The following is a 25209-nucleotide window of genomic DNA, read 5'->3' as shown; positions in this document are numbered from 1 at the left end:
CTCTACACCTATTGAAGTTACAATGTATTAACTTTCCCTCCCTCCCTATCTCTCTCACACAGACAAACAAACACACACACACACACCAATTACATTACAGCCAGTACAAAAGTTAATTATTAGTGAAAACCCCCAGATCCCAAACCAAAAAAACACAAATGCCACCAAAAACACCATAAAAATCATACCTTGAACAAGATTATAGCCACAATAGCCTGCACAAGCTGCTGCGAAGAACCCCTTTAACAAACAACACTTTTAGGCACTAAATTCTTCTCATTCTCATCTTTTCTTGAATGCAATCTATATTATCCATACCTCCAACAATAATACATCCCTGAATAAACCCAATACACATTATAGCATTAACACCTAACAATTCATCTGAAACCCTAATTCCATCTCTTTCAGCTCAAAAGCAATATAAAGTCCAATCTTTAAATCTACAGAAACCAAAGAAATGGGTAGCAACTATTTTTCAAAATTTTTTTTTGATTAATTTTTAAAAGGACCCATTGGGTAGATTTGATTGGGGTTTGTTGTTTGGATAGTTGAGAAGAGATATAAAAATTTCTAGGGTTTCAAGATTGAAGCTTTTTGCCCAAATTGAAATGAAGATGGAAAATATAGTGGTTTTGTTTTACTATTGTTCTGTTATATTGTTTCATATTTGGGAGAAAATTATTAATTTAAGTACACTAGATATTGACCATTTAGTTACCTGTCAATTGGTAAAGTGAACATGGAATCTGAGCTGGCAGTAAAAAAAAAGTGGTGGACCCGGCTAGTTTATATAGAATTATTGTAACAAATAATTTTTTTTACTTCCGTGTGAGAGTGATAGGCTTTATTATAAAATGAAATTAAATGATACTTTATAATCATTAAAAAATTTCTATAAGACATGCATGAATATATTTTTGACAGTTTATTACTAAAGTTTGGAGTTTTTCTGAATTAACTATAACGTTTTTAAAGCATAATGCTAAAAGTAAGTTTAATAATTAAATGAAATTTAACTTGTTTTTTTTTGAAAAGGAAATTTAAGTTGTTTAAAATAAATTGAAGACAGATTATCTAAAGGATACCCAAATCACAATCGGCCCAATAAGTATATCTTTCCGAGCCCAACCATATCTCTTGTCATTTGCTTTGTTTTTGGTCCAACACAGTGCTTTGTTTTTTGTTTTTTTTTTTTTTTTTACAATGCATGCTTAATGACTTATAAATTAATATTTGTTCTGATATTTTTGCGGATAAGTAAGTCGAACCGAATCTCCCGAGACAATTGAAAAATAAACTTCTCATTTAGATTATCCAATCGTGCTCAACACATTTGCTTTGTTAAGTTGCTTTTTTTTTTTTATTTACCATAAAAAACAATGGGGCCGTTGTGGCTTAGCTTAAAAATAAGTGACTTATATTACTTAAAATAAAGAAGAGAATTATAAGTGATAAGCGAACTTAACATATAAGTTATCAAAAATGTTTGGATAAACTTCACTTATAAATCACTTGAGTGTTTGTTATTTAAATTTATAAATTAGAAAAAAAAGTTCAAATCATAAAATACAAAAAATATTATTAATAAATAAAATTTATTACGTATTAAAAATTTAAAAATTTCATAAAAATACAAATCACAAAAAAAAACTCAAAAAAAGCTAGCATTTGTAACTTCCAACTTCTAGCTCCAAAAGGCTGACAAGCTCCTTGCGACTTCTGCAAGCTGAACTCAACTTTTATATAAAAAAAAGTGGGAAGTGGGTGTTCCCAAACACCCACATTAAGTTGTGAGCATTTTGTTTTTTCCCATGTTGTTTCCTAGCCACAGCTGCTTTCTAGTCCCATTCCACATATAAACATCACATGATATACATTTGCATTTAGTCTTCAACCCAATCTAAGACATCTTTTCTCATCTGACCGCATAGCGCAGTGGATTAGCGCGTTTGACTTCGGATCAAAAGGTCGTGGGTTCGACTCCCACTGTGGTCGACACATTTATTTTACCAAAAAAATTATTCAGTTTTTCGGACACATTTATTTTACCAAAAAAATTATTCAGTTTTTCGGACACATTTATTTTACCAAAAAAATTACTCCCTCCATCTCATTTTAACTGCTTTTGACTTTTTTACACGTATTTTAAAGTGTTAAAAAAATCAAATCTAAATATAATTATTCTTTATAAAATTTATATCAAATAAAAGTTTAGAATCTAAACTTATATTTGATATAAGAATTGAATTTTTTTATTAAACGTAGACATTGTCTTTTTACACCTCAATATACGTGTTAAAAAGTCAAACATCAGTTAAAATGGGACAAAGGGAGTATTCAGTTTTTCAAAAAATTGCACATTTTAAACCCAAGTCTTGCAGCAAAATAAGTTCTTTTCCTAAAATCATTCAGTTGTTTTTGTAAAACATTGTACATTCTAAACCCTGTAAAAATCATTCAAGCCTTACAGCAAAATAAGTATGCTGGTGAAGACTGATCAAGAGTACTGTACTGTTAGTAGTTAGTACTAGTTAGTACTAGCTATCCAGCCAAAATGCATGAGCCATGAAGCTTTCAGTGTTAAGTTCTCTCTATATATAGTAACATACCTGCTCAACTCAAAGCCATCTGATATATAGCTTGTAGCGAAAAGTCGTAATTGAGTATTAGAGGGAACTAAACACAGCTGCATTGTTGTTTAATCCATCCGCTTTGTCTTTAGTTTACTCTAATATCTCATTTGCGGCTTTCACTTCTCTTTGGTAACCATAAGAACTCCTCCCCACCGCACATCTCTATGATTCAACCGTGAATTGCCTTATGTGAGGATCGGATGGAATTAAACAGCTAGCATTTTTGTTTATAAGATGCATTCTGTTTAATTTCCTCCGATATCTCATCTGTGGCTTCCACAGTTTTAGTTATATGTCATTTTGTGAATTAGTAACAAGAAATGCTTAAATTTTCGTTGTCTGCTTGCTTGTTTTTCTGATTTATTTGCTTTTGCAGCAACACTCGCTGGAACAAACCATAAATACTGTATACAAGACCGGTTTTTAGCAAGCTTAATTGAGAACACCAGAACTAAGCCTGTCATGGATCATCAGCAATGCCTTGTTATGATCAGCTCATTTTCTGTCGATTCAATCAGAAACAAATCACCTTAGGCCCTTCTCCACGTGTTAAAATCTCTTCTAGGTGGTAGTCATAGTTAACTCTAGCCCTGTATTCAGCCTCTCGCCATAGTTGTGCAATACCATATCATAAGCATTTCTAAGACAACGAAAACAAGTAACAACATATCAGAAACATCCTCTTACAGGACAAAGTTATTGTTAACTACCTTATATACCAGTCTTTGAGTCTGTAAGCTTCTAACAGAACCAGTACCAGCAAAACCTTTGCAAATTCCAAAAAAACTCAATCTTAATGAAATCTAACAAACAGAACGGTAAATGATGCAAGTGGTCTTTCTCTAAATCCAGAAACAAAATTTCCTGTTACCTTCTAGTTGAACAAAGAGAGGGAGAGGTCTGAGTTGGGAATTAATATAACAGGTTATTTTTACATTTCTCAAAATGCGTATTTTTAAATGCACATTGCTATATATTTTACCCTAGCCCGATTCCTCTTTCATTATGACATATACAAATTAAAAAATCCGCATCAAATTCAATTGACTATATTAATAATAGAACTATGTTATTGTCCACATCTCGAAATGTATATTAAAGCCAAATAATAACATTAGCTTAAAAGTAGTATCGCGAGAAACAATTTCCAAATCATAAGGGCCGGTAGTTATAACATGATTTTCCTGTAGGTGGTTCTTTAAATGCTTGATCTTAAATTGTATAAAAATCAATTTTATGGATCTGCAGACTTGATCAGCACAATCATACAGTACAAAACTGTTCAGCAATGAACAGATATACAGACATTAACATATACACCTATTTATTTAGTGAAATTCAGACACAACACAATCATACAGTACAAAATTGTTTGAAGAAAAAAAAGTGAACTGATACAAGGGTCCAGGTCCCTGGCATACGTATGCCAGGGAGCTGTTAACCAACAATCAGTTTCCTGGCATACGTATGCCAGGGAGCTGTTAACCAACAATTAGTTTCCTGGCCGTTGGATACATATCCAGCGGCCGGGATTAAAACAAAAGTTTAATATGTCCAGCGCGTTTTTACGGCTGGACGGGCGGTAAAAAAGCGCTGGACGGACCTCGTCCAGCGCTAAAAAAGCGCTGGACGTAGGTTATAATCCTGGCCGCTGGATATTCATCCACAACAATGAAGGAAATGATCAGCAGAAAAATGTTAATAACATTGTAATTGAGAAAAACACTAATCAGGGCTAGCTTTTCTAAAGGTGAATTAGTGAAAGACTGCACCTTTCTTTAAAATCTTTTGAGTTGCAGAGAAGTGAATTCAAGAACCCTTTGAATTTACTCCAGGCTATTAGCACATACTCAACTTAAATAGGTGCCTCACTTGATTTTGTAATTAATCTGGAAAAATTGAATCTTTTGGATTTTTGAATATTAAGAGAAGTGCTAGGTATCTGAATTGGGTATTATAAAAGGTTCATGAATGATGTGGCGGAGAATATACGCTATTTCTATTATCATTCGCGGGTAAAATGGAAGATATTAATTGGTGTGGTTGATGTGAAGGAGGTCAATCTCATTTATTATCTTCGTAACCGACAATGTCTTTTGCAATTTTTTTTTCTGGAATCAATTTGAGGTCCCTGAGATTTTCCTGTAATGATATCAGGTTCACCATAAAAGATCCTGTAATGATATCTGGTTCACCATAAAAGATAGATCCACTTTTTCAGAAAAAGAAATGAATAAAATCTACGTGGCTATATAAATATTTTGACATTAACAAAAATCCACGTATTCAGTCCGAAAAGAATCTACTAACAATAGTTTGATTCATATTAGACTCTAGTATTTTCATGCTAAGCACCAAATTTCATTTTCATACATAATTTCATTTTCAAACATTCATGAATCATTTTGGCGTCTCTAGCATTTCACATCTAAACGGGGTTATTTCAACAAGACCAAATATAAGGAGATCTCATGAGACCTGAGGGCCTCAACCTACCATCACTTTTGTTCCATATTGTACATTTTCAACTCTGCAAAAAGTATTCAAGCCTTACAGCAAAACAAGTGTATGTTGGTCAAGACAGAAGAGTGTACTGTTTAGTTACCCAGGCAAAATGCATGAGCCATGGAGCTATCAGTTCTGAGTTGTCTATATATAGAAACATACCTGCTCAACACAAAGCCATATGAAAAATCTCTTGCATTGTAAAGTCTTAAGTGAGGATTAGAGGGAACTAAACATGCAGCATTGTTGTTTGATTACACTTTATGTTTAGTTTCCTCTAATATCTTACCTGTGGCTTTCACTTCTCTCCGCGTTCATTAAAACTCCTCTTCACCGCACATCTCCTTGATTCTACTGTGTATTGCCCTATGTGAGAATCGCAGGGAATTAAATAGCCAGCATCTTTGTTTATAAGATGCATTCTGTTTAATTTCCTCCGATATCTCATTTGTGGCTTGCACAATATTAGTTTCATCTCATTTCGCAAGAACTTCAAGAAATAGTAACAAGAAATGTAGCTATAAGAGATTTCACTACAGAATAAGGCTCAGAATACCGAATAAGCAAGCATTTATCCTTTACAGATCGCAAATATTCAAAAAAAGACAAATTTATGGTTTAAAAGGAAATATATTCAGAGTACTATACTCCAACAGTAAATAAAGATGAGTTCAAGATATCTGGTAATATCCTAAAGTTGCAGACTCAGGCAAGATATCGGTACAAGTTTCTTTGAGTGCCATCCCTTTCCAAATATTCACGCTCAATCAAACTCTCAATTCTTCTTCCAATCACTATAGGGTCTGCCAGGAATCTTGGCTGCAGATGCTCTGTGACCTCCGCGATGATATCAGTATGATCCAGCACTCGCCTTGATTTCATTATTCGTACTATTGCAGCATCAATATGATGCTTTCGGTTATTCTCCACTATCTGCCTTATCTCTACTTTCTTAGGATCAGATTCCTTTTCAGCTGAAACAGTTCTTATAGTTAGTTTGTAACTTTTGCCAGTGAAATTTTCATTCACGGAAAATAAATCCCCCTCACTGACATCCTTGGTCTCCGGATCTTTTTTCAGTACATTCTTTCCCTCGACACAAGCCAAGGAGTGCAGGCTCCTCTTCAAGTCTGATGGAGGGATCTCTGTAGCCTCCTGGATCTCTCTATAGCTATACTGATCAGCATTATTGAACATCATGAGGACACACATCTGATAAGTGGATACAGTCAACTGATGCTCTTGCCCCTTCCCAAAGATTGCCTTCAAGACAGCTGTGCCCATGTTAGTTTGCCAAGACAATCTACGGCCTGCATGAATTCCTAGATAATAAGAGCGGAACTTCTTACAGAGAGCTGACATTTCAGCTGGCAGGTTGCAAGTGACAGTGGGCTGGGGAGGCCATGACCCTGTGGTCAGAACTTGGACTACCAATGTAGGGCTGTCTACCAGCTCAGCATCATGGGCCCAATAGAACCCCAGCATTGGTTCTTGAGAGGTTATCATGTCCGCGAGCATTCTTTCTGCTTTTAAAGTGAACTGATATCCACATTCAGTCTTTAGCATAACAATCAGACTTCTCTCAGCATTGTAAGAAACAGTTTTTGCTGACAACAGCCGTTGAGCTAAGTGTTGCTTATAGTATTTCTCAAAAACATCTTTCTCCTTTAAGTAACGGAGGAGCACCACTATCTTGTTAAGAGCAGCCTCAACATTCTCCTCACTGACTGCCTTCAGACCTTTCCTCAATGTATAATCCAAAAACAAAGAGATGAATTTAGCGGTGTGAGGATTCAGATTAAAGATGCTTTCAAACGACGAATCAAAACCATTTTGAAATGTCTTATCATCGCAAAATGCCAGATATATTATTTGATCATATTTCTCCTTGACATCCAAGAGGAACTTAACAAACTTGACAGGATTTCTTGACCTTTCCATATCAGTAACAAGCTGTTCACCGGTTTCTCTGAGGTGAGAAGTCATCACGGCCTCCATCGTTGAAAGACCATCAGGAACCCCGCGAAACAAATTATACATTCTTCCCAGGTCCTCAAGCTTGTCATCCATAAGCATATTCACTAAGCCTGGCGTATCCAAAAGCCTGGTCTTAATTTTAGGGGACTGTAAAACGATGTCCCTCCAAAGGTCCATGCCAAGCTCACGTACAGGAGTTTTATGGTTATCTGGAATATAAGTCCTGTCCATGTACCTCAGAATGTCATGGATCACCAGCAACACTGTCCTATTCTTAACCCAATTTCTGTAGACTTCCTCCAGAAACAAATCACCTTCGGCCTCTTCTAAACGTTTTGAAATCTCCCTTAGGCGGTTAGTCATAGTGGACTCTACCCCTGTATACAGCATCTCGCCAAAGTTGTGCAATACCATATCATATGCATCTCTAAGACAATGAAGAAAACATATTAGAAACATCATCTTACAGACTTTGCAGTCACAAGTTATTGCATATATGAGTCTGTAAACTTCGAGCAGTATCCAGATATCACAATAAATCTTTGCAGATTCTAACATACACAATTTTAATGAAATCTTTCAAGCAGAAAGGTAAATGATGCATCTACAAATGCAATTTTAAAGAAATCTTACATGCAGAAAGGTAAATTATGCAACTTGTCTTTTTCGAAATCTAGATAATATTTTACTCAATCATATGGTACTATCATAAAATTATTATATTAAGTGTAAAGAATAGTACTTATCAACATTATAAAGTATCTAATATCATCTCTAAGAGCATAATAACTGAAATATAAATTTAGAATACTCGGTAAGTTGCCCAAAGCACGCCATTTTACTATAATTACCTTTCACAGGTTTCCCTTGTATCAAGTATATATACCTTAACTGTCAAAGCTATAACAACAAAACAAATCTAATTTCAGGGAAATAATATCTTCAGCAATGCAAAAAACTTGACTATAAGAGCCGGTGCGTGTCAATTAGATCAAAAGCTCAGCGAAAAAACCTAGTTGAACGAAGAGAGGGAGCTTGAGTTGGGAATTAATATGCAAGGTTATTGTTATATTTCTAAAATGCGCCTCTTAAGTGCACATTGCTATATATTTAACCTCAGCCCGGTTTCCTCTTTCGTTATGACACATACCATTTAAGAATTCTGTATCGAATTCAATTGTGTATAGTAATAATAGTATAGAACAACGTTATAATTGTCCACGTGTGACAATGGGTAACATAAGCCTAAAAGTATCACCGCGATAAACAATTTCCCAAATCAAAAGTCCCTGTAACTATAACATAATTTTCCAATAGGGTGCTCCTTTAATATTTAATCTAAAATGGTCTAAAAATCATTTATATATCTGCAGACTGATGGAATTAATTGGATTCTGTTACATGTATCAGAGGGAATACCAATCAACAAGATGCAAGCAACTTTGACAAACATACACATGAAAAACAAAACAAAACTTCCACATAAAATGCAGCAGCAAACAATTCACTGGTGCAACTGAAAATCAATTTAATTAAGAGAATAAATAAGTGAAAGATTGAGGCTTACCTCTGGAGCTCATGGTAACTAAGAAGCCTACCATTGTGATTGTAAATTTCATTGATAGCATGCTCCAATTTCTTCCAAATCTTCTCGGCATACTTGGCATCAACAACCTTGCGCCTCTTAAAATTCTGTTCCTTCTGATTATTATCCATCTCTCCAGCTCTTGGCTCAATCTACTACTGTATCATTCACAAAAAATGAACTAAATCAGCACAATCATGTAGTACAAAATTGATCAGAAGTGAACTGACATTAACATTTACACTTTTTTATCAAGTAGAATCAGACACAACAATCATACAGTACAAAATTGTTATGCATGTAATTATAAGTCTAAGAAAGAACAAGAACTAAAGAAATGATCAGCAGTTTTTTTAAAGGTAAATGACTAGTACTTAAAAGATTGCACCTTGCTTTGAAATCTTTGAAGCAGGAGAGAATGAATTCAGGGATTCTTTTAATTTAGTTGAGACTCCGGTACATATTCACTTTAGGAGTAATGCTACCTACACAAAATTACAAAATCAGTTACTTATGGATTTCTACGAGAATGATATACTAACTTAAGGAGTAATGAGTAATGCATGCTAACTACACAAAATTACAAAATCAGTTACAGTTTTTTAAGAGAATGATGTGTCCAGTGAAGTATAAAGTTACCTAGTATTAATTATGCTGTCGGGTCATTTTTGTGGTACATGTTTATCATTTTATTTAAGAGTAAAGTGCATTTTGTGTATCTGCATTTGCAATACTGCACTTCTAAAACATAGTAAAGTGTATTTATATTTTTTTCTGTCATATTTTCATTATACATAAACTGTTGAGATGAATATTATTTGTTATACTTATATTTATTGAACATAGTTATTAATCTTTAAATATTATTAAATTCATTTCACAAATAACAAGCACATATCAAAAAAAAAAAAATCATGGTGCAACATTTTTATAAAATAATATAACTACAATAAAAAGAAAATAAAACCTTGGAAATATAACTTTAATCAATTTTGTCATGCCAGTCGAAAATTATTTAAACTAATTAGAGTTATTAAATAGTAAATGAGTAGTGCATTATGTCAGGATTGGAGGGAATTAAGTAGTTAGCATTCTAATTTCAAGTGCATTTATTTCTTCCACTCTTCAGTTAAATCTCACATGGAGAATTAGTAACAAGAAATGCTTAAATTTTCGTTGTCTGCTTGCTGGTTTTTCACAGACAAGCCTTACTTCTGTTGAAGAAAACCATATATCAGGTGTTAACCAGTCGATGGAGATTTTACACCATGTAGCTATAAGAGAGTTGATCAGAGAATATGGCTCAGAATCCCGAATAAGCAAGCATTTATCCTTTACAGATCGCATATATTCAAAAAAAGAGAGACAAATTTATGCTTTAAAAGGAAAATTATTCAGAGTACTATACTCCAACAGAAAATAAAGATGAGCTGAAGATATCTGGTAATAGCCTGAAGTTGCAGAGTCAGGCAAGATATCGGTACAAGTTTCTTCGAGTGCCATCCCTCTCCAAATATTCACGCTCAATCAAATCTTCAATTCTTTGTCCAATCACTATAGGGTCCGGCAGAAATCTTGGCTGCAGATGCTCTGTGACCTCCGCGATGATATCAGTATGATCCAGCAGTCGCCTTGATTTCATTATTCGTACTATTGCAGCATCAATATGATGCTTTCGGTTTTTCTCCACCCTCTGCCTTATCTCTAGTTTCTCAGAATCAGAATCCTTTTGAGCAGAAGCAGTTCTTATAGTTAGTTTGTACCTTTTGCCAGTGAAATTTTCATTCACGGAAAATAAGTCCCCCTCACTGACATCCTTGGTGTCCGGATCTTTTTTCAGTACATTCTTTCCCTCGACACAAGCCAAGGAGTGCAGGCTCCTCTTTAAGTCTGATGGAGGGATCTCTGTAGCCTCCTCGATCTCTCTATAGCTATACTGATCAGCATTATTGAACATCATGAGGACACACATCTGATAAGTGGATACAGTCAACTGATGCTCTTGCCCCTTCCCAAAGATTGCCTTCAAGACAGCTGTGCCCATGTTTGTTTGCCAAGACAATCTACGGCCTGCATGAATTCCTAGGTAATAAGAGCGGAACTTCTCACAGAGAGCTGAAATTTCGGCTGGCAGGTTGCAAGTGACAGTGGGCTGGGGAGGCCATGACCCTGTCGTCATAACTTGGACAACCAATGTAGGACTGTCTACCAGCTCTGCCTCATGGGCCCAATAGAACCCCTGCATTGTTTCTTGAGAAGTTACCATATCCGTGAGCATTCTTTCTAATTTTAATGTGAACTGATATCCAAATTCAGCCTTTAGCATAAGAATCAGACTTCTCTCAGCATTTTCAGAAACATATTTTCCTGACAACAGCCGTTGAGCTAACTGTTGCTTATAGTATTTCTCAAAAACATCTTTCTCCTTTAAGTAACGGAGGAGCACCACTATCTTGTTAAGAGAAGCCTCAACATTCTCCTCACTGACTGCCTTCAGACCTTTCCTCAGTGTATGATCCAGAAACAATGAGACGAATTCAGCAGAGTGAGGATTCAGATTAAAGATGCTTTCAAATGACAAATCAAAAGCATTTTGAAATGTCTTATCATCGCTAAATGCCATATATATTATATTATCATATTTCTCCTTGACATCCAAGAGGAACTTAACAAACTTTACCGGATTTCTTGCCCTTTCCATATCAGTAACAAGCTGTTCACCGGTTTCTCTGAGGTGAGAAGCCATCACAGCCTCCATCATTGAAAGACCATCTGGAACCCCGCAAAACAAATTGTACATTTTTCTCAGGTCCTCAATCTTGTCACCCATAAGCATATTCACTAAGCCTGGCGTATCCAAAAGCCTGGTCTTAATTTGAGGGGACAGTAAAACGATGTCCCTCCAAAGGTCCATGCCAAGTTTAAGTACAGGGGTTTTATGGTTATCTGGAATGTAAGTCCTGTCCATGTAACTCAGAATGTCATGGATCATCTGCAAAGCTTTCTTATGATCGACCCAATTTCTATGGACTTCCTCCAGAAACAAATCACCTTTGGCCTCTTCTAAACCTTTTGAAATCTCTTTTAGGCGGTTAGTCATAGTGGACTCTACCCCTGTATACAGCATCTCGCCAAAGTTGTGCAATACCATTTCATATGCATCTCTAAGACAATGAAGAAAACATATAAGAAACATCATCTTACAGACTTTGCAGTCACAAGTTATTGCTTATATGAGTCTGTAAACTTCGAGCAGTATCCAGATATCACAATAAATCTTTGCAGATTCTAACATACACAATTTTAATGAAATCTTTCAAGCAGAAAGGTAAATGATGCAACTACAAATGCAATTTTAAAGAAATCTTACAAGCAGAAAGGTAAATTATGCAACTTGTCTTTTTCAAAATCTAGATAATATTTTACTTAATCATATGATACTATCATAACAATTATTATATTAAGTGTAAAGAGTAGTCCTTATCAACATTATAAAGTATCTAATATCATCTCTAAGAGCATAATAACTGAAATATAAATTTAGAATACTCGGTAAGTTGCCCAAAGCACGCCATTTTACTATAATTAGCTTTCACGGTTTTCCCTTGTATCTAATATATATTCCTTAACTGTAAAAGCTATAACAACTACAAAACAAATCTAATTTTAGGGAAATAATATCTTCAGCAATGCAAAAAACTTGACTACAAGAGCCGGTGCGTGTCAATTAGATCAAAAGCTCAGCGAAAAAACCTAGTTGAACAAAGAGAGGGAGCTTGAGTTGGGAAATTAATATGCAAGGTTATTGTTATATTTCTAAAATGCGTCTTTTAAGTGCACATTGCTATATATTTAACCTCAGAACCATTTCCTCTTTCGTTATGACATATACCATTTAAGAATTCTGTATCGAATTCAATTGTGTATAGTAATAATAGAATAGAACAATGTTATAATTGTCCACGGCCACGGGTGACAATGGGTAACATAAGCCTAAAAGTATCACCGCAATAAACAATTTCCCAAATCAAAAGTCCCTGTAACTATAACATGATTTTCCAATAGGGTGCTTCTTTAATATTTAATCTAAAATGGTCTAAAAATCATTTATATATCTGCAGACTGATGGAATTAATTGGATTCTGTTATTGGATTCTGTTACATGTATCAGAGGGAACAACAATCTACAAGATGCAAGCAACTTTGACCAACATAAACACGAAAAACAAAACAAAACTTGCACATAAAATGCAGCAGCAAACAATTCACTGGTGCAACTGGAAATCAATTTAATTAAGAGAATAAATAAGTGAAAGATTGAGGCTTACCTATAGAGCTCATGGTAACTAAGAAGCCTACCATTGTGATTGTAAACTTCATTGATAGCATGCTCCAATTTCTTCCAAATCTTCTCGGCATACTTGGCATCAACAACCTTGCGCCTCTTAAAATTTTGTTCCTTCTGATTATTATCCATCTCTCCAGCTCTTGGCTCAATCTACTACTGTATCATTCACAAAAAATGAACTAAATCAGCACAATCATGTAGTACAAAATTGATCATAAGTGAACTGACATTAACATATACACTCTTTTTATCAAGTAGAATACAGACACAACAATCATACAGTACAAAATTGTTATGCTTGTAATTATAAGTCTAACAAAGAATAAGAATTAAAGAAATGATCAGAAGTTTTTTTAAAGGTAAATTATTAGTACTTAAAAGATTGCACCTTGCTTTGAAATCTTTTAAGCAGCAGAGAATGAATTGAGGAATTCTTTTAATTTAGTTGAGACTCTGGTACATATTCATTTTAGGAGTAATGCTACCTGCACAAAATCACAAAATCAGTTACTTATGGATTTCTACGAGAATGATATACTCACTTAAGGAGTAATGAGTAATGCATGCTAACTACACAAAATTACAAAATCAGTTACAGTTTTTTAAGAGAATGATGTGTCTAGTGAAGTATAAAGTTACCTAGTATTAATTATGCTGTCGGGTCATTTTTGTGGTACATGTTTATCATTTTATTTAAGAGTAAAGTGCATTTTGTGTATCTGCACTTGCAATACTGCACTTCCAAAACATAGAAGTGTATTTATATTCTTTTCAAGAGAGAACCGGTCCTTAAAATAGAACCATAGAACCATTAAGTTTCCGCTGCAGAACCCTAAATTTTAAATAATTTTTAGGATCTAAATCTATATACATATTCTTTTTCCATGTTTTTTCATCTTTGTATGTGTTCAAAAATAATTTTAAAATATAATACATAGATATTGACATTTTTTGCATGCGGATTCTCTCTTTTATGGTTATCTGTTGAACATGACCCCGTTTGTTATACTTATATTTATTGTACATAGTTATTAATCTTTAAATATTATTAAATTCATTTCACAAATAACAAGCACATATAAAAAAATCATGGTGCAACATTTTTATAAAATAATATAGCTACAATAAAAAGAAAATAAAACCTTGAAAATATAACTTTAATTAATTTTTTTCACGGTAGTCCGAAAATTATTTAAACTAATTAAAGTTATTAAAATAGTATATGAGAAGTGCATTATGTGAGGATCCGAGGGAATTAAATAGCTAGCATTCTAATTTCAAGTGCATTTATTTCTTCCACTGTTTTCACATATCGAGAATTAGTAAGAAGAAATGCTTAAATTTTCGTTGTCTGCTTGCTGGTTTTTCACAAACAAGCCTTCCTTCTGTTGAAGAAAACTATATATCAGGTGTTATCTAGTGAATGGAAATTCTACACCATGTAGCTATAAGAGAGTTGATTAGAGAATATGGCTCAGGATCCCGAATAAGCAAGCATTTATCCTTTACAGATCGCAAATATTCAAAAAAAAAGAGACAAATTTATGCTTTAAAAGGAAAATTATTAAGAGTACTATACTCCAACAGAAAATAAAGATGAGCTGAAGATATCTGGTAATAGCCTGAAGTTGCAGAGTCAGGCAAGATATCGGTACAAGTTTCTTCGAGTGCCATCCCTCTCCAAATATTCACGCTCAATCAAATCTTCAATTCTTTGTCCAATCACTATAGGGTCCGGCAGAAATCTTGGCTGCAGATGCTCTGTGACCTCCGCGATGATATCAGTATGATCCAGCAGTCGCCTTGATTTCATTATTCGTACTATTGCAGCATCAATATGATGCTTTCGGTTTTTCTCCACCCTCTGCCTTATCTCTAGTTTCTCAGAATCAGAATCCTTTTGAGCAGAAGCAGTTCTTATAGTTAGTTTGTACCTTTTGCCAGTGAAATTTTCATTCACGGAAAATAAGTCCCCCTCACTGACATCCTTGGTGTCCGGATCTTTTTTCAGTACATTCTTTCCCTCGACACAAGCCAAGGAGTGCAGGCTCCTCTTTAAGTCTGATGGAGAGATCTCTGTAGCCTCCTCGATCTCTTTATAGCTATACTGATCAGCATTATTGAACATCATGAGGACACACATCTGATAAGTGGATACAGTCAACTGATGCTCTTGCCCCTTCCCAAAGATTGCCTTCAAGACAGCTGTGCCCATGTTTGTTTGCCAAGACAATCTACGGCCTGCATGAATTCCTAGGTAATAAGAGCGGAACTTCTCACAGAGAGCTGAAATTTCGGCTGGCAGGTTGCAAGTGACAGTGGGCTGGGGAGGCCATGACCCTGTCGTCATAACTTGGACAACCAATGTAGGACTGTTTACCAGCTCAGCATCATGGGCCCAATAGAACCCCTGCATTGTTTCTTGAGAAGTTACCATATCCGCGAGCATTCTTTCTAATTTTAATGTGAACTGATATCCAAATTCAGCCTTTAGCATAAGAATCAGACTTCTCTCAGCATTTTCAGAAACATATTTTCCTGATAACAGCCGTTGAGCTAAGTGTTGCTTATAGTATTTCTCAAAAACATCTTTCTCCTTTAAGTAACGGAGGAGCATCACTATCTTGTTAAGGGCAGCCTCAACATTCTCCTCACTGACTGCCTTCAGACCTTTCCTCAGTGTATGATCCAGAAACAATGAGACGAATTCAGCAGAGTGAGGATTCAGATTAAAGATGCTTTCAAACGACGAATCAAAAGCATTTTGAAATGTCTTATCATCGCTAAATGCCAGATATATTATATTATCATATTTCTCCTTGACATCCAAGAGGAACTTAACAAACTTTACTGGATTTCTTGCCCTTTCCATATCAGTAACAAGCTGTTCACCGGTTTCTCTGAGGTGAGAAGCCATCACAGCCTCCATCATTGAAAGACCATCTGGAACCCCGCAAAACAAATTGTACATTTTTCTCAGGTCCTCAAGCTTGTCACCCATAAGCATATTCACTAAGCCTGGCGTATCCAAAAGCCTGGTCTTAATTTTAGGGGACAGTAAAACGACGTCCCTCCAAAGATCCATGCCAAGCTTAAGTACAGGGGTTTTATGGCTATCTGGAATATAAGTCCTGTCCATGTAACTCAGAATGTCATGGATCATCTGCAAAGCTTTCTTATGATCAACCCAATTTCTGTGGACTTCCTCCAGAAACAACTCATCTTTGGCCTCTTCTAAACCTTTTGAAATCTCTTTTAGGTGGTCAGTCATAGTGGACTCTACCCCTGTATACAGCATCTCGCCAAAGTTGTGCAATACCATTTCATATGCATCTCTAAGACAATGAAGAAAACATATAAGAAACATCATCTTGCAGACTTTGCAGTCACAAGGCATTGCATATATGAGTCTGTAAACTTCGAGCAGTATCCAGATATCACAATAAATCTTTGCAGATTCTAACATACACAATTTTAATGAAATTTTACGAGCAGAAAGGTAAATGATGCAGTTATAAATGCAATTTTAATGAAATATTGTGAGCAGAAAGGTAAATGGTGCAACTACAAATGCAATTTGAATGAAATCTTACGAGCAGAAAGGTAAATGATGCAGCTACAATGGCAATTTTAATGAAATCTTACAAGCAGAAAGGTAAATGATGAACATCTTCAACAATGCAAAAAATTTGATGGTAAGAGCTAGTGTGTGTCAAGTAGATCAAAAGCTCAGCGAAAAACCCTAGTTAAACAAAGAGAGGGAGCTTGAGTTGGGAATTAATATGCAAGGTTATTGTTATATTTCTAGAATGCGTCTCTCAAGTGCAAATTGCTATATATTTAACCTCAGCCCGATTTCCTTTTTTGTTATGAAATATATCATTTAAGAATTCTGTATCAATTCTTCAATCGTGTATTGTAATAATAGAACAACGTTATAATTGTCCACATGTGATAATGGGTAACATTAGCTTAAAAGTATCATGGCCCGATTTCTTTTTTCTATATGACATATACCATTTAAGAATCGATTTTGTATCAAATTCAATTGTTTATAATTAAAGTGTGACAATGGATAACATTAGTTTAAAAGTATTACTGCAAGAAACAATTTCCCAAATCAAAACTCCATGTGTCTATCACATAATTTTCCAATAGGGTGATTCTTCAATATCTAATTTAAAATTATCTCATTTTTATATATCTGCGGACTGATGGAATTAATGGGAAGTCCCAGATATGATAAATGTTTACAGATGTTTCAAGACTAGTAGCAAAATACACTTTAAGATCCTGTTACATGTATCAGAGTGAATAACAATCAACAAGATGCAAGCAACTTTGACAAACATAAACAAGAGAAATGCAGTAGCAAACAATTCACTGGTGCAACTGAAAATCAATGCAAAAGAGTAAATAAGTGAAAGATTGAGGCTTACCTATAGAGTTCCTCGTAGCTAAGACGAAAAGCATTGTAATTGTAGATTTCACTGATAGCATGCTCCAATTTTTTCCAAATCTTCTCGGCATACTTGGCATCAACAACCTTGCGCCTCTTAAATTTTTGTTCCTTCCGATTAATATCCATCTCTTCAACTCTTAACTCAATCTACGGATGTACCATTCGGAAAATGAACTCGATCAGCACAATCATGTAGTACAAAATTGATCAGAATTGAACTGACTTTAACATAAACACTTTTTTTTAAGGAGAATACAGACACAACACAATCATACCATACAAAATTCTTATGCATGTAATTAATCAGTCTAAGAAAGAACAAGAATTAAAGAAATGATCAGAATTTTTTTTTAAACAGATTGTACTTGAGGAAAACACCAACCTGCTCTAGCTCTTTTCAATGTAAATTGGTACTTAAAATATTGAACCTTGCTTTGAAATCTTGTAAGTTGCAGAGAATGAACTCAAGAAATCCTTTTAATTTAGTTGAGTACGTATTCACTTTAAGAGTAATGCTCCCTACATAAAATTACAAAATTTGTTACTTATGGATTTCAAAAGATGATATAAACGCTTAAGAAGTACTCCCTCGGTCCCATTCACATTTCTATTTTTGTTGGTCAAACTGAAAATTTATATCTTAAAGTTTATTTAAAATTATTTCTAATGATATATTTTTTAATTTTTACAGTATCAATTAATAAAATATTAATAAATTTCAGTCAAACTTTAGTCAATTTGAGACGGAGGGAGTAATGACTAATGCATGCTAACTACACAAAATTACAAAATCAGTTACAACTTTTCTAAAGAGTGATGTGTCTATCCATATCCAAGTATAAAGTAGTATTAATTAAGATGTCGGTCATTTTTCTCATGCATGTTTCTCATTTTATTTAAATATATTTTAATTTGTTTTATTTATAATTTTTTCTTTCATGTTCTCATTATACATAAACAGTTTAAGATGAATATTATTTTGTTAATTTTTTTTTGCCACATGTTATTTTATATTTACCGTACATAGTTATTAATCTTTATATATTATTAAATTCATTTCACAAGTAACAAGCATATATCATAAAAGTTCATGGTATAACATTTTTATAAAATAATATAACTAGAATAAAAGGAAAATAAAATCTTGACAATAGAAATATGATCAACTTTGTCATGATAGTCGAAAATTATTTAAACTAATTAAAATTATTAAAATAATAAATGAGAAGCGCAACAAAATAACAAAAAAAAATCAAACGACTAATAACTAATTCAAAAAGATACATATCAAAAGATTTTATGTACTTAATCATATTCATAATTTAAAATAAGGAATTACAACAAATCTGCATTATTTATGGTTTATTTTGCTAGCTCCTTTACTTTGAGATTATCTTCAATTTTTAATTTATGTTTAAATATTTAAATTGTAATAATAACCTATAATGGCATTAAATATGTGAGGATCAGAGGGAATTAAATAACTAGCAATCTAGCATTATTGTTTATAAGATGCATTCTGTTCAATATCCTCCTATTTCTCATTTGTGACTTCCACATTACAAGTTTGATCTCATTTTGTAAGAACTCCAAGTAATTGTTACAAGAAATGTTCAAATTTTCGAATGTGTTAATTTGTTTTGTTTGTCTAATTTATTTATAGTGTTGACCTTAACCATCAGGATTGGTCTGTATACAAGACTGATCAACAGCAAGCTTAATGAAGGACTACATAATCACTATTACTAAGCCTGTGATACAAGGAATACCATACTTACCTCAGACAAGCTTCCTTCTGTTAAACATATTGCCTGTAATATGAAGTTTTATGCCATGTAGCTAAAATTGAGTTGATCAGAGAAATTGGCTCAAACACCCGAATAAGCATAGAAAATTAATCCTTTACGGCTTGCAAGTTGCAAAGATTCAAAAATATATTTATGTTAAATGTGAAATAAAATTGGTGTACAATACTCCAACGATAAACAAGGTGACTTGAAAAAATTCTAGTGTCATCCTAAAGTTGTATATAAGGCAAGATCGGTACAAGTTTCTTGCTGTGTCGTGCCCATCCAAGTACTCACACTCAATCAAATACCTTATTCTTGTCTCCATCAATAAGGGTTCACCTGAAATCTGAACTGCAGATGCTTTATGACTTCTGCAATAAATTTTGTAGCCTGCTTTTAACGCGATGGAAGGATATCTGTAGCCTGCTTGATCCCTTTATGTACTGATCAGCACCATTGAATGAAGATCATGAGGACACACATCTCATATGTAGATACATTCAGCTTATTTCTCTGCGCCTTCCCAAAAGCTGCATTTTAAGTCCAAAGTGCGCATGTTAGTTTGCCAAGACAACAGCCTGGGTGCGTTCCTAGATAATGAGAGCGGAACTTCTCACACAGAGCTGACGTTGCAGCTGGCAGGTTGCAAGTGACAATGGGCAAGATCTTAATATATATTGTCATTTGTAAATTGAGGTAGTTCCGAACTCTTTATTTCTTCACTTCGACGTATCAGCTTTCTTTAAGTAGTCCTCACAATCACAGTGTTCATTAAGCTTCCAAAACTAGATCTTGTTGAACTCATCAAGAAATAAAAAGATAGCTCAAAATAATCCCTGTAGGCTGCATGTCCTAACTCTTATGACATAATTCCTTTTTGTGTTTTATAATATTTGACTCCCGTAATCGGACCGAGACGATATCATCTGATCAAGAAGTCATTTATTTGGTTTGTGCCACTTCATAGTTGATTAATCTTGCCAACGTTGTGCAATACCATATTATAAGCATTTCTGAAACATTAAAGAAAACATATTAGAAACATCCTCGTTTGTATAAAAAGTTGTTAGCAACAGAAATTGGGCTGTACATAGGAATTAGTAACATGAAAAAAGGGATTAAACTGGACGATACTAGCTCATAAAGTGGATTTTATAATCTATTTTATTAAATTTCTTTTTCAACATGTATTCCATCATCAATTCATCATGTTATCCCAAGTGCAAGAAGATTTTAGAATTCAGCTAAAAGATCTTGATAGGCATCGGAAGATAAACATAGACAACCATCCCGGAGTGAGTTTACAATTGGATAGGCCCAGCAGAGTGCTTTCACCGTTTGTATTTTTTTCGATCTCCAGTTGCACCTAATTATTTAGTGAAATTCAGACACAACACAATCATACAGTACAAAATTGTTAAAAGGAAAAAAAAGTGAACTGATACAAATACTAATATGCATGTAAATAAGTCAAGAAAGAACAAGAATGAAAGAAATGATCAGCAGAAAAATGTTAATAACATTGTAATTAAGAAAAAGACTAATCCGGGCTAGCTTCTTTAAAGGTGAATTAGTGAAAGACTGCACCTTTCTTTAAAAGTTTTTGAGTTGCAGAGAAGTGAATTCAAGAACCCTTTGAATTTACTCCAGGCTATTAGCACATACTCAACTTAAATAGGTGCCTCACTTGATTTTGTAATTAATCTGGAAAAATTGAATCTTTTGGATTTTTGAATATTAAGAGAAGTGCTAGGTATCTGAATTGGGTATTATAAAAGGTTCATGAATGATGTGGCGGAGAATATACGCTATTTCTATTATCATTCGCGGGTAAAATGGAAGATATTAATTGGCGTGGTTGATGTGAAGGAGGTCAGTCTCATTTATTATCTTCGTAACCGACAATGTCTTTTGCAATTTTTTTTTTCTGGAATCAATTTGAGGTCCCTGACATTTTCCTGTAATGATATCAGGTTCACCATAAAAGATCCTGTAATGATATCTGGTTCACCAAAAAAGATAGATCCACTTTTTCAGAAAAAGAAATGAATAAAATCTACGTGGCTATATAAATATTTTGACATTAACAAAAATCAACGTATTCATTTCGAAAAGAATCTACTGGCAACAGTTTGATTCATATTAGACTCTAACATTTTCATGCTAAGCACCAAATTTCATTTTCATACATAATTTCATTTTCAAACATTCACGAATCATTTTGGCGTCTCTAGCATTTCACATTTAAACGGGGTTATTTCAACAAGACCAAATATAAGGAGATCTCATGAGACCTGAGGGCCTCAACGTACCATCAATTTTGTTCCAACTTTTCAACCCTGCAAAAAGTATTCAAGCCTTACAGCAAAACAAGTGTATGTTGGTCAAGACAGAAGAGTGTACTGTTAGTATTAGTTACCCAGGCAAAATGCATGAGCCATGGAGCTATCAGTTCTGAGTTGTCTATATATAGAGAAACATACCTGCTCAACACAAAGCCATATGAAAAATCTCTTGCATTGTAAAGTCTAAGTGAGGATTAGAGGGAACTAAACATGCAGCATTGTTGTTTGATTACACTTTATGTTTAGTTTCCTCTAATATCTTACCTGTGGCTTTCACTTCTCTCCGCGTTCATTAAAACTCCTCTTCACCGCACATCTCCTTGATTCTACTGTGTATTGCCCTATGTGAGAATCGCAGGGAATTAAATAGCCAGCATCTTTGTTTATAAGATGCATTCTGTTTAATTTCCTCCGATATCTCATTTGTGGCTTGCACAATATTAGTTTCATCTCATTTCGCAAGAACTTCAAGAAAATACTAACAAGAAATGTAGCTATAAGAGATTTGACTAAAGAATAAGGCTCAGAATCCCGAATAAGCAAGCATTTATCCTTTACAGATCGCAACATTCAAAAAAAGACAAATTTATGGTTTAAAAGGAAATATATTCAGAGTACTATACTCCAACAGTAAATAAAGATGAGTTCAAGATATCTGGTAATATCCTAAAGTTGCAGACTCAGGCAAGATATCGGTACAAGTTTCTTTGAGTGCCATCCCTTTCCAATATTCACGCTCAATCAAACTCTCAATTCTTCTTCCAATCACTATAGGGTCTGCCAGGAATCTTGGCTGCAGATGCTCTGTGACCTCCGCGATGATATCAGTATGATCCAACACTCGCCTTGATTTCATATTCGTACTATTGCAGCATCAATATGATGATTTCGGTTATTCTCCACTCTCTGCCTTATCTCTACTTTCTTAGGATCAGATTCCTTTTCAGCTGAAACAGTTCTTATAGTTAGTTTGTAACTTTTGCCAATGAAATTTTCATTCACGGAAAATAAATCCCCCTCACTGACATCCTTGGTCTCCGGATCTTTTTTTCAGTACATTCTTTCCCTCGACACAAGCCAAGGAGTGCAGGCTCCTCTTCAAGTCTGATGGAGGGATCTCTGTAGCCTCCTGGATCTCTCTATAGCTATACTGATCAGCATTATTGAACATCATGAGGACACACATCTGATAAGTAGATACGGTCAACTGATGCTCTTGTCCCTTCCCAAAGATTGCCTTCAAGACAGCTGTGCCCATGTTAGTTTGCCAAGACAATCTACGGCCTGCATGAATTTCTAGATAATAATAGCGGAACTTCTCACAGAGAGCTGACATTTCAGCTGGCAGGTTGCAAGTGACAGTGGGCTGGGGAGGCCATGACCCTGTCGTCAGAACTTGGACTATAAATGTAGGGCTGTCTACCAGCTCAGCATCATGGGCCCAATAGAACCCCAGCATTGTTTCTTGAGAGGTTATCATGTCCGCGAGCATTCTTTCTGCTTTTAAATGAACTGATATCCAAATTCAGTCTTTAGCATAACAATCAGACTTCTCTCAGCATTGTAAGAAACAGTTTTTGCTGACAACAGCCGTTGAGCTAAGTGTTGCTTATAGTATTTCTCAAAAACATCTTTCTCCTTTAAGAAACGGAGGAGCACCACTATCTTGTTAAGAGCAGCCTCACATTCTCCTCACTGACTACCTTCAGACCTTTCCTCAATGTATAATCCAGAATAATGAGATGAATTCAGAAGAGCGAGGATTCAGATTAAAGATGCTTTCAAACGACGAATCAAAGCATTTTGAAATGTCTTATCATCACAAAATGCCAGATATATTATTTTATCATATTTCTCCTTGACATCCAAGAGGAACTTAACAAACTTCACAGGATTTCTTGCCCTTTCCGTAATCAGCAACAAGCTGTTCACCGGTTTCTCTGAGGTGAGAAGTCATCACAGCCCTTCACATCGTTGAAAGACCATCAGGAACCCCCCGTGAAACAAATTATACATTCTTCTCAGGTCCTCAATCTTGTCATCCATAAGCATATTCACTAAGCCCCGGCGTATCCAAAGCCTGGTCTTAATTTTAGGGGACTGTTAAAACCAATGTCCCTCCAAGGTGCATGCCAAGCTCACGTACAGGGGTTTATGGTTATGTGGATATAAGTCCTTGTCCATGTACCTCAGAATGTCATGGATCATCAGCAACACTGTCCTATTCTTAACCCAATTTTTGGAAGACTTCCTCCAGAAACAAAATCACCTTCCTCGGCCTCTGCTAAACGTTTTGAAATCTCCCTTAGGCGGTTAGTCATAGTGGACTCTACCCCTGTATACAGCATCTCGCCAAAGTTGTGCAATACCATTTCATATGCATCTCTAAGACAATGAAGAAACATATTAGAAACATCATCTTACAGACTTTGCAGTCACAAGTTATTGCATATATGAGTCTGTAAACTTCAAGCAGTATCCAGATATCACAATAAATCTTGGCAGATTCTAACAAACACAATTTTAATGAAATCTTTCAAGCAGAAAGGTAAATGATGCAACTACAAATGCAATTTAAAAAAAAATCTTACAAGCAGAAAGGTAAATTATGCAACTTGTCTTTTTCAAAATCTAGATAATATTTTACTTAATCATATGATACTATCATAACAATTATTATATTAAGTGTAAAGAGTAGTCCTTATCAACATTATAAAGTATCTAATATCATCTCTAAGAGCATAATAACTAAAATAAATTTAGAATACTCGGTAAGTTGCCCAAAGCACGCCATTTTACTATAATTAGCTTTCATGGTTTTCCCTGTATCTAATATATTTCCTTAACTGTAAAAGCTATAACAACTACAAAACAAATCTAATTTTAGGGAAATAATATCTTCAGCAATGCAAAAAACTTGACTACAAGAGCCGGTGCGTGTCAATTAGATCAAAAGCTCAGCGAAAAAACCTGTTGAACAAAGAGAGGGAGCTTGAGTTGGGAAATTAATATGCAAGGTTATTGTTATATTTCTATAATGCGTCTTTTAAGTGCACATTGCTATATATTTAACCTCATCCCCGTTGACACGTGTATGGGTATCTGAACACTTTACATCATCCCAGATTCCGATTCCGTAGTTTTTTTAGGATAATTGAGAATCGTGACATGGATCCGGAATTGACTCGGTAAGGTACTTTTCACTTAAGTGTTCCCGCAAGTAAAACGTTATATAGACTGATGTATGTATAACATCATAAATAGTGTCTATATTGCACATAAATCGCACTAAACTGAAATTTGGGAGGCATAAATCAATCGAACAACCATGAGAACAAGTCATTCTTGATCTTTGATCTCTATAACAAGTTGAAACACGCACCTAAGTTTTTCATTTTGACGCTGGTATGCTACAAAGGTGAGTTTCCCGGTTGTAATTAGAAAGGATCCGACTCAGATCCCATACCCACACACCCGGTCATGTCCGTGGACACGGGTATAAGGCACAAAAATGGAGAGGCACGAGTAAACAAAGGTAATGTCATAACGAAGAGGAAACGT

General features: G+C 34.7%; 3 protein-coding genes, 1 non-coding gene and 1 pseudogene across 4 annotated transcripts; 1 reads left to right on the top strand and 4 right to left on the bottom strand.

Annotated features, from left to right (window-relative positions):
* Window positions 1–1924: 1924 nt before the first annotated feature.
* Window positions 1925–1998, top strand: TRNAR-UCG (transfer RNA arginine (anticodon UCG)). The gene has a single exon. It is a non-coding gene; the product is annotated as a tRNA-Arg (tRNA).
* A 3701-nt stretch (window positions 1999–5699) lies between these two features.
* Window positions 5700–8834, bottom strand: LOC135149712 (cullin-3B-like). Its single transcript, XM_064085516.1, has 2 exons — window positions 8686–8834; window positions 5700–7545 (listed from the first exon to the last, which is right to left on the bottom strand). Exons 1-2 carry the CDS (start codon window positions 8832–8834, stop codon window positions 5847–5849), a joined length of 1848 nt encoding a protein of 615 aa, XP_063941586.1. The 3' UTR covers window positions 5700–5846.
* Window positions 8835–10168: 1334 nt separating this feature from the next.
* Window positions 10169–13180, bottom strand: LOC108202317 (cullin-3B-like). Its single transcript, XM_064085515.1, has 2 exons — window positions 13032–13180; window positions 10169–11867 (listed from the first exon to the last, which is right to left on the bottom strand). Exons 1-2 carry the CDS (start codon window positions 13178–13180, stop codon window positions 10169–10171), a joined length of 1848 nt encoding a protein of 615 aa, XP_063941585.1.
* A 1507-nt stretch (window positions 13181–14687) lies between these two features.
* Window positions 14688–17639, bottom strand: LOC108201712 (cullin-3A-like). The gene is made up of 3 exons (XM_064085514.1): window positions 17491–17639; window positions 16152–16386; window positions 14688–16091 (listed from the first exon to the last, which is right to left on the bottom strand). Exons 1-3 carry the CDS (start codon window positions 17637–17639, stop codon window positions 14688–14690), a joined length of 1788 nt encoding a protein of 595 aa, XP_063941584.1.
* Window positions 17640–22328: 4689 nt separating this feature from the next.
* The window catches only part of LOC135149711 (cullin-3A-like), a 13232-nt pseudogene continuing 10351 nt past the window's right edge, over window positions 22329–25209 (bottom strand).

The sequence above is a fragment of the Daucus carota genome, chromosome 9, assembly GCF_001625215.2.
Source record: "Daucus carota subsp. sativus chromosome 9, DH1 v3.0, whole genome shotgun sequence".
Lineage (NCBI taxonomy): Eukaryota > Viridiplantae > Streptophyta > Magnoliopsida > Apiales > Apiaceae > Daucus > Daucus carota.
Note: the sequence above shows the minus strand (reverse complement) of the source record. Positions and strands in the feature narration are given on the sequence as shown.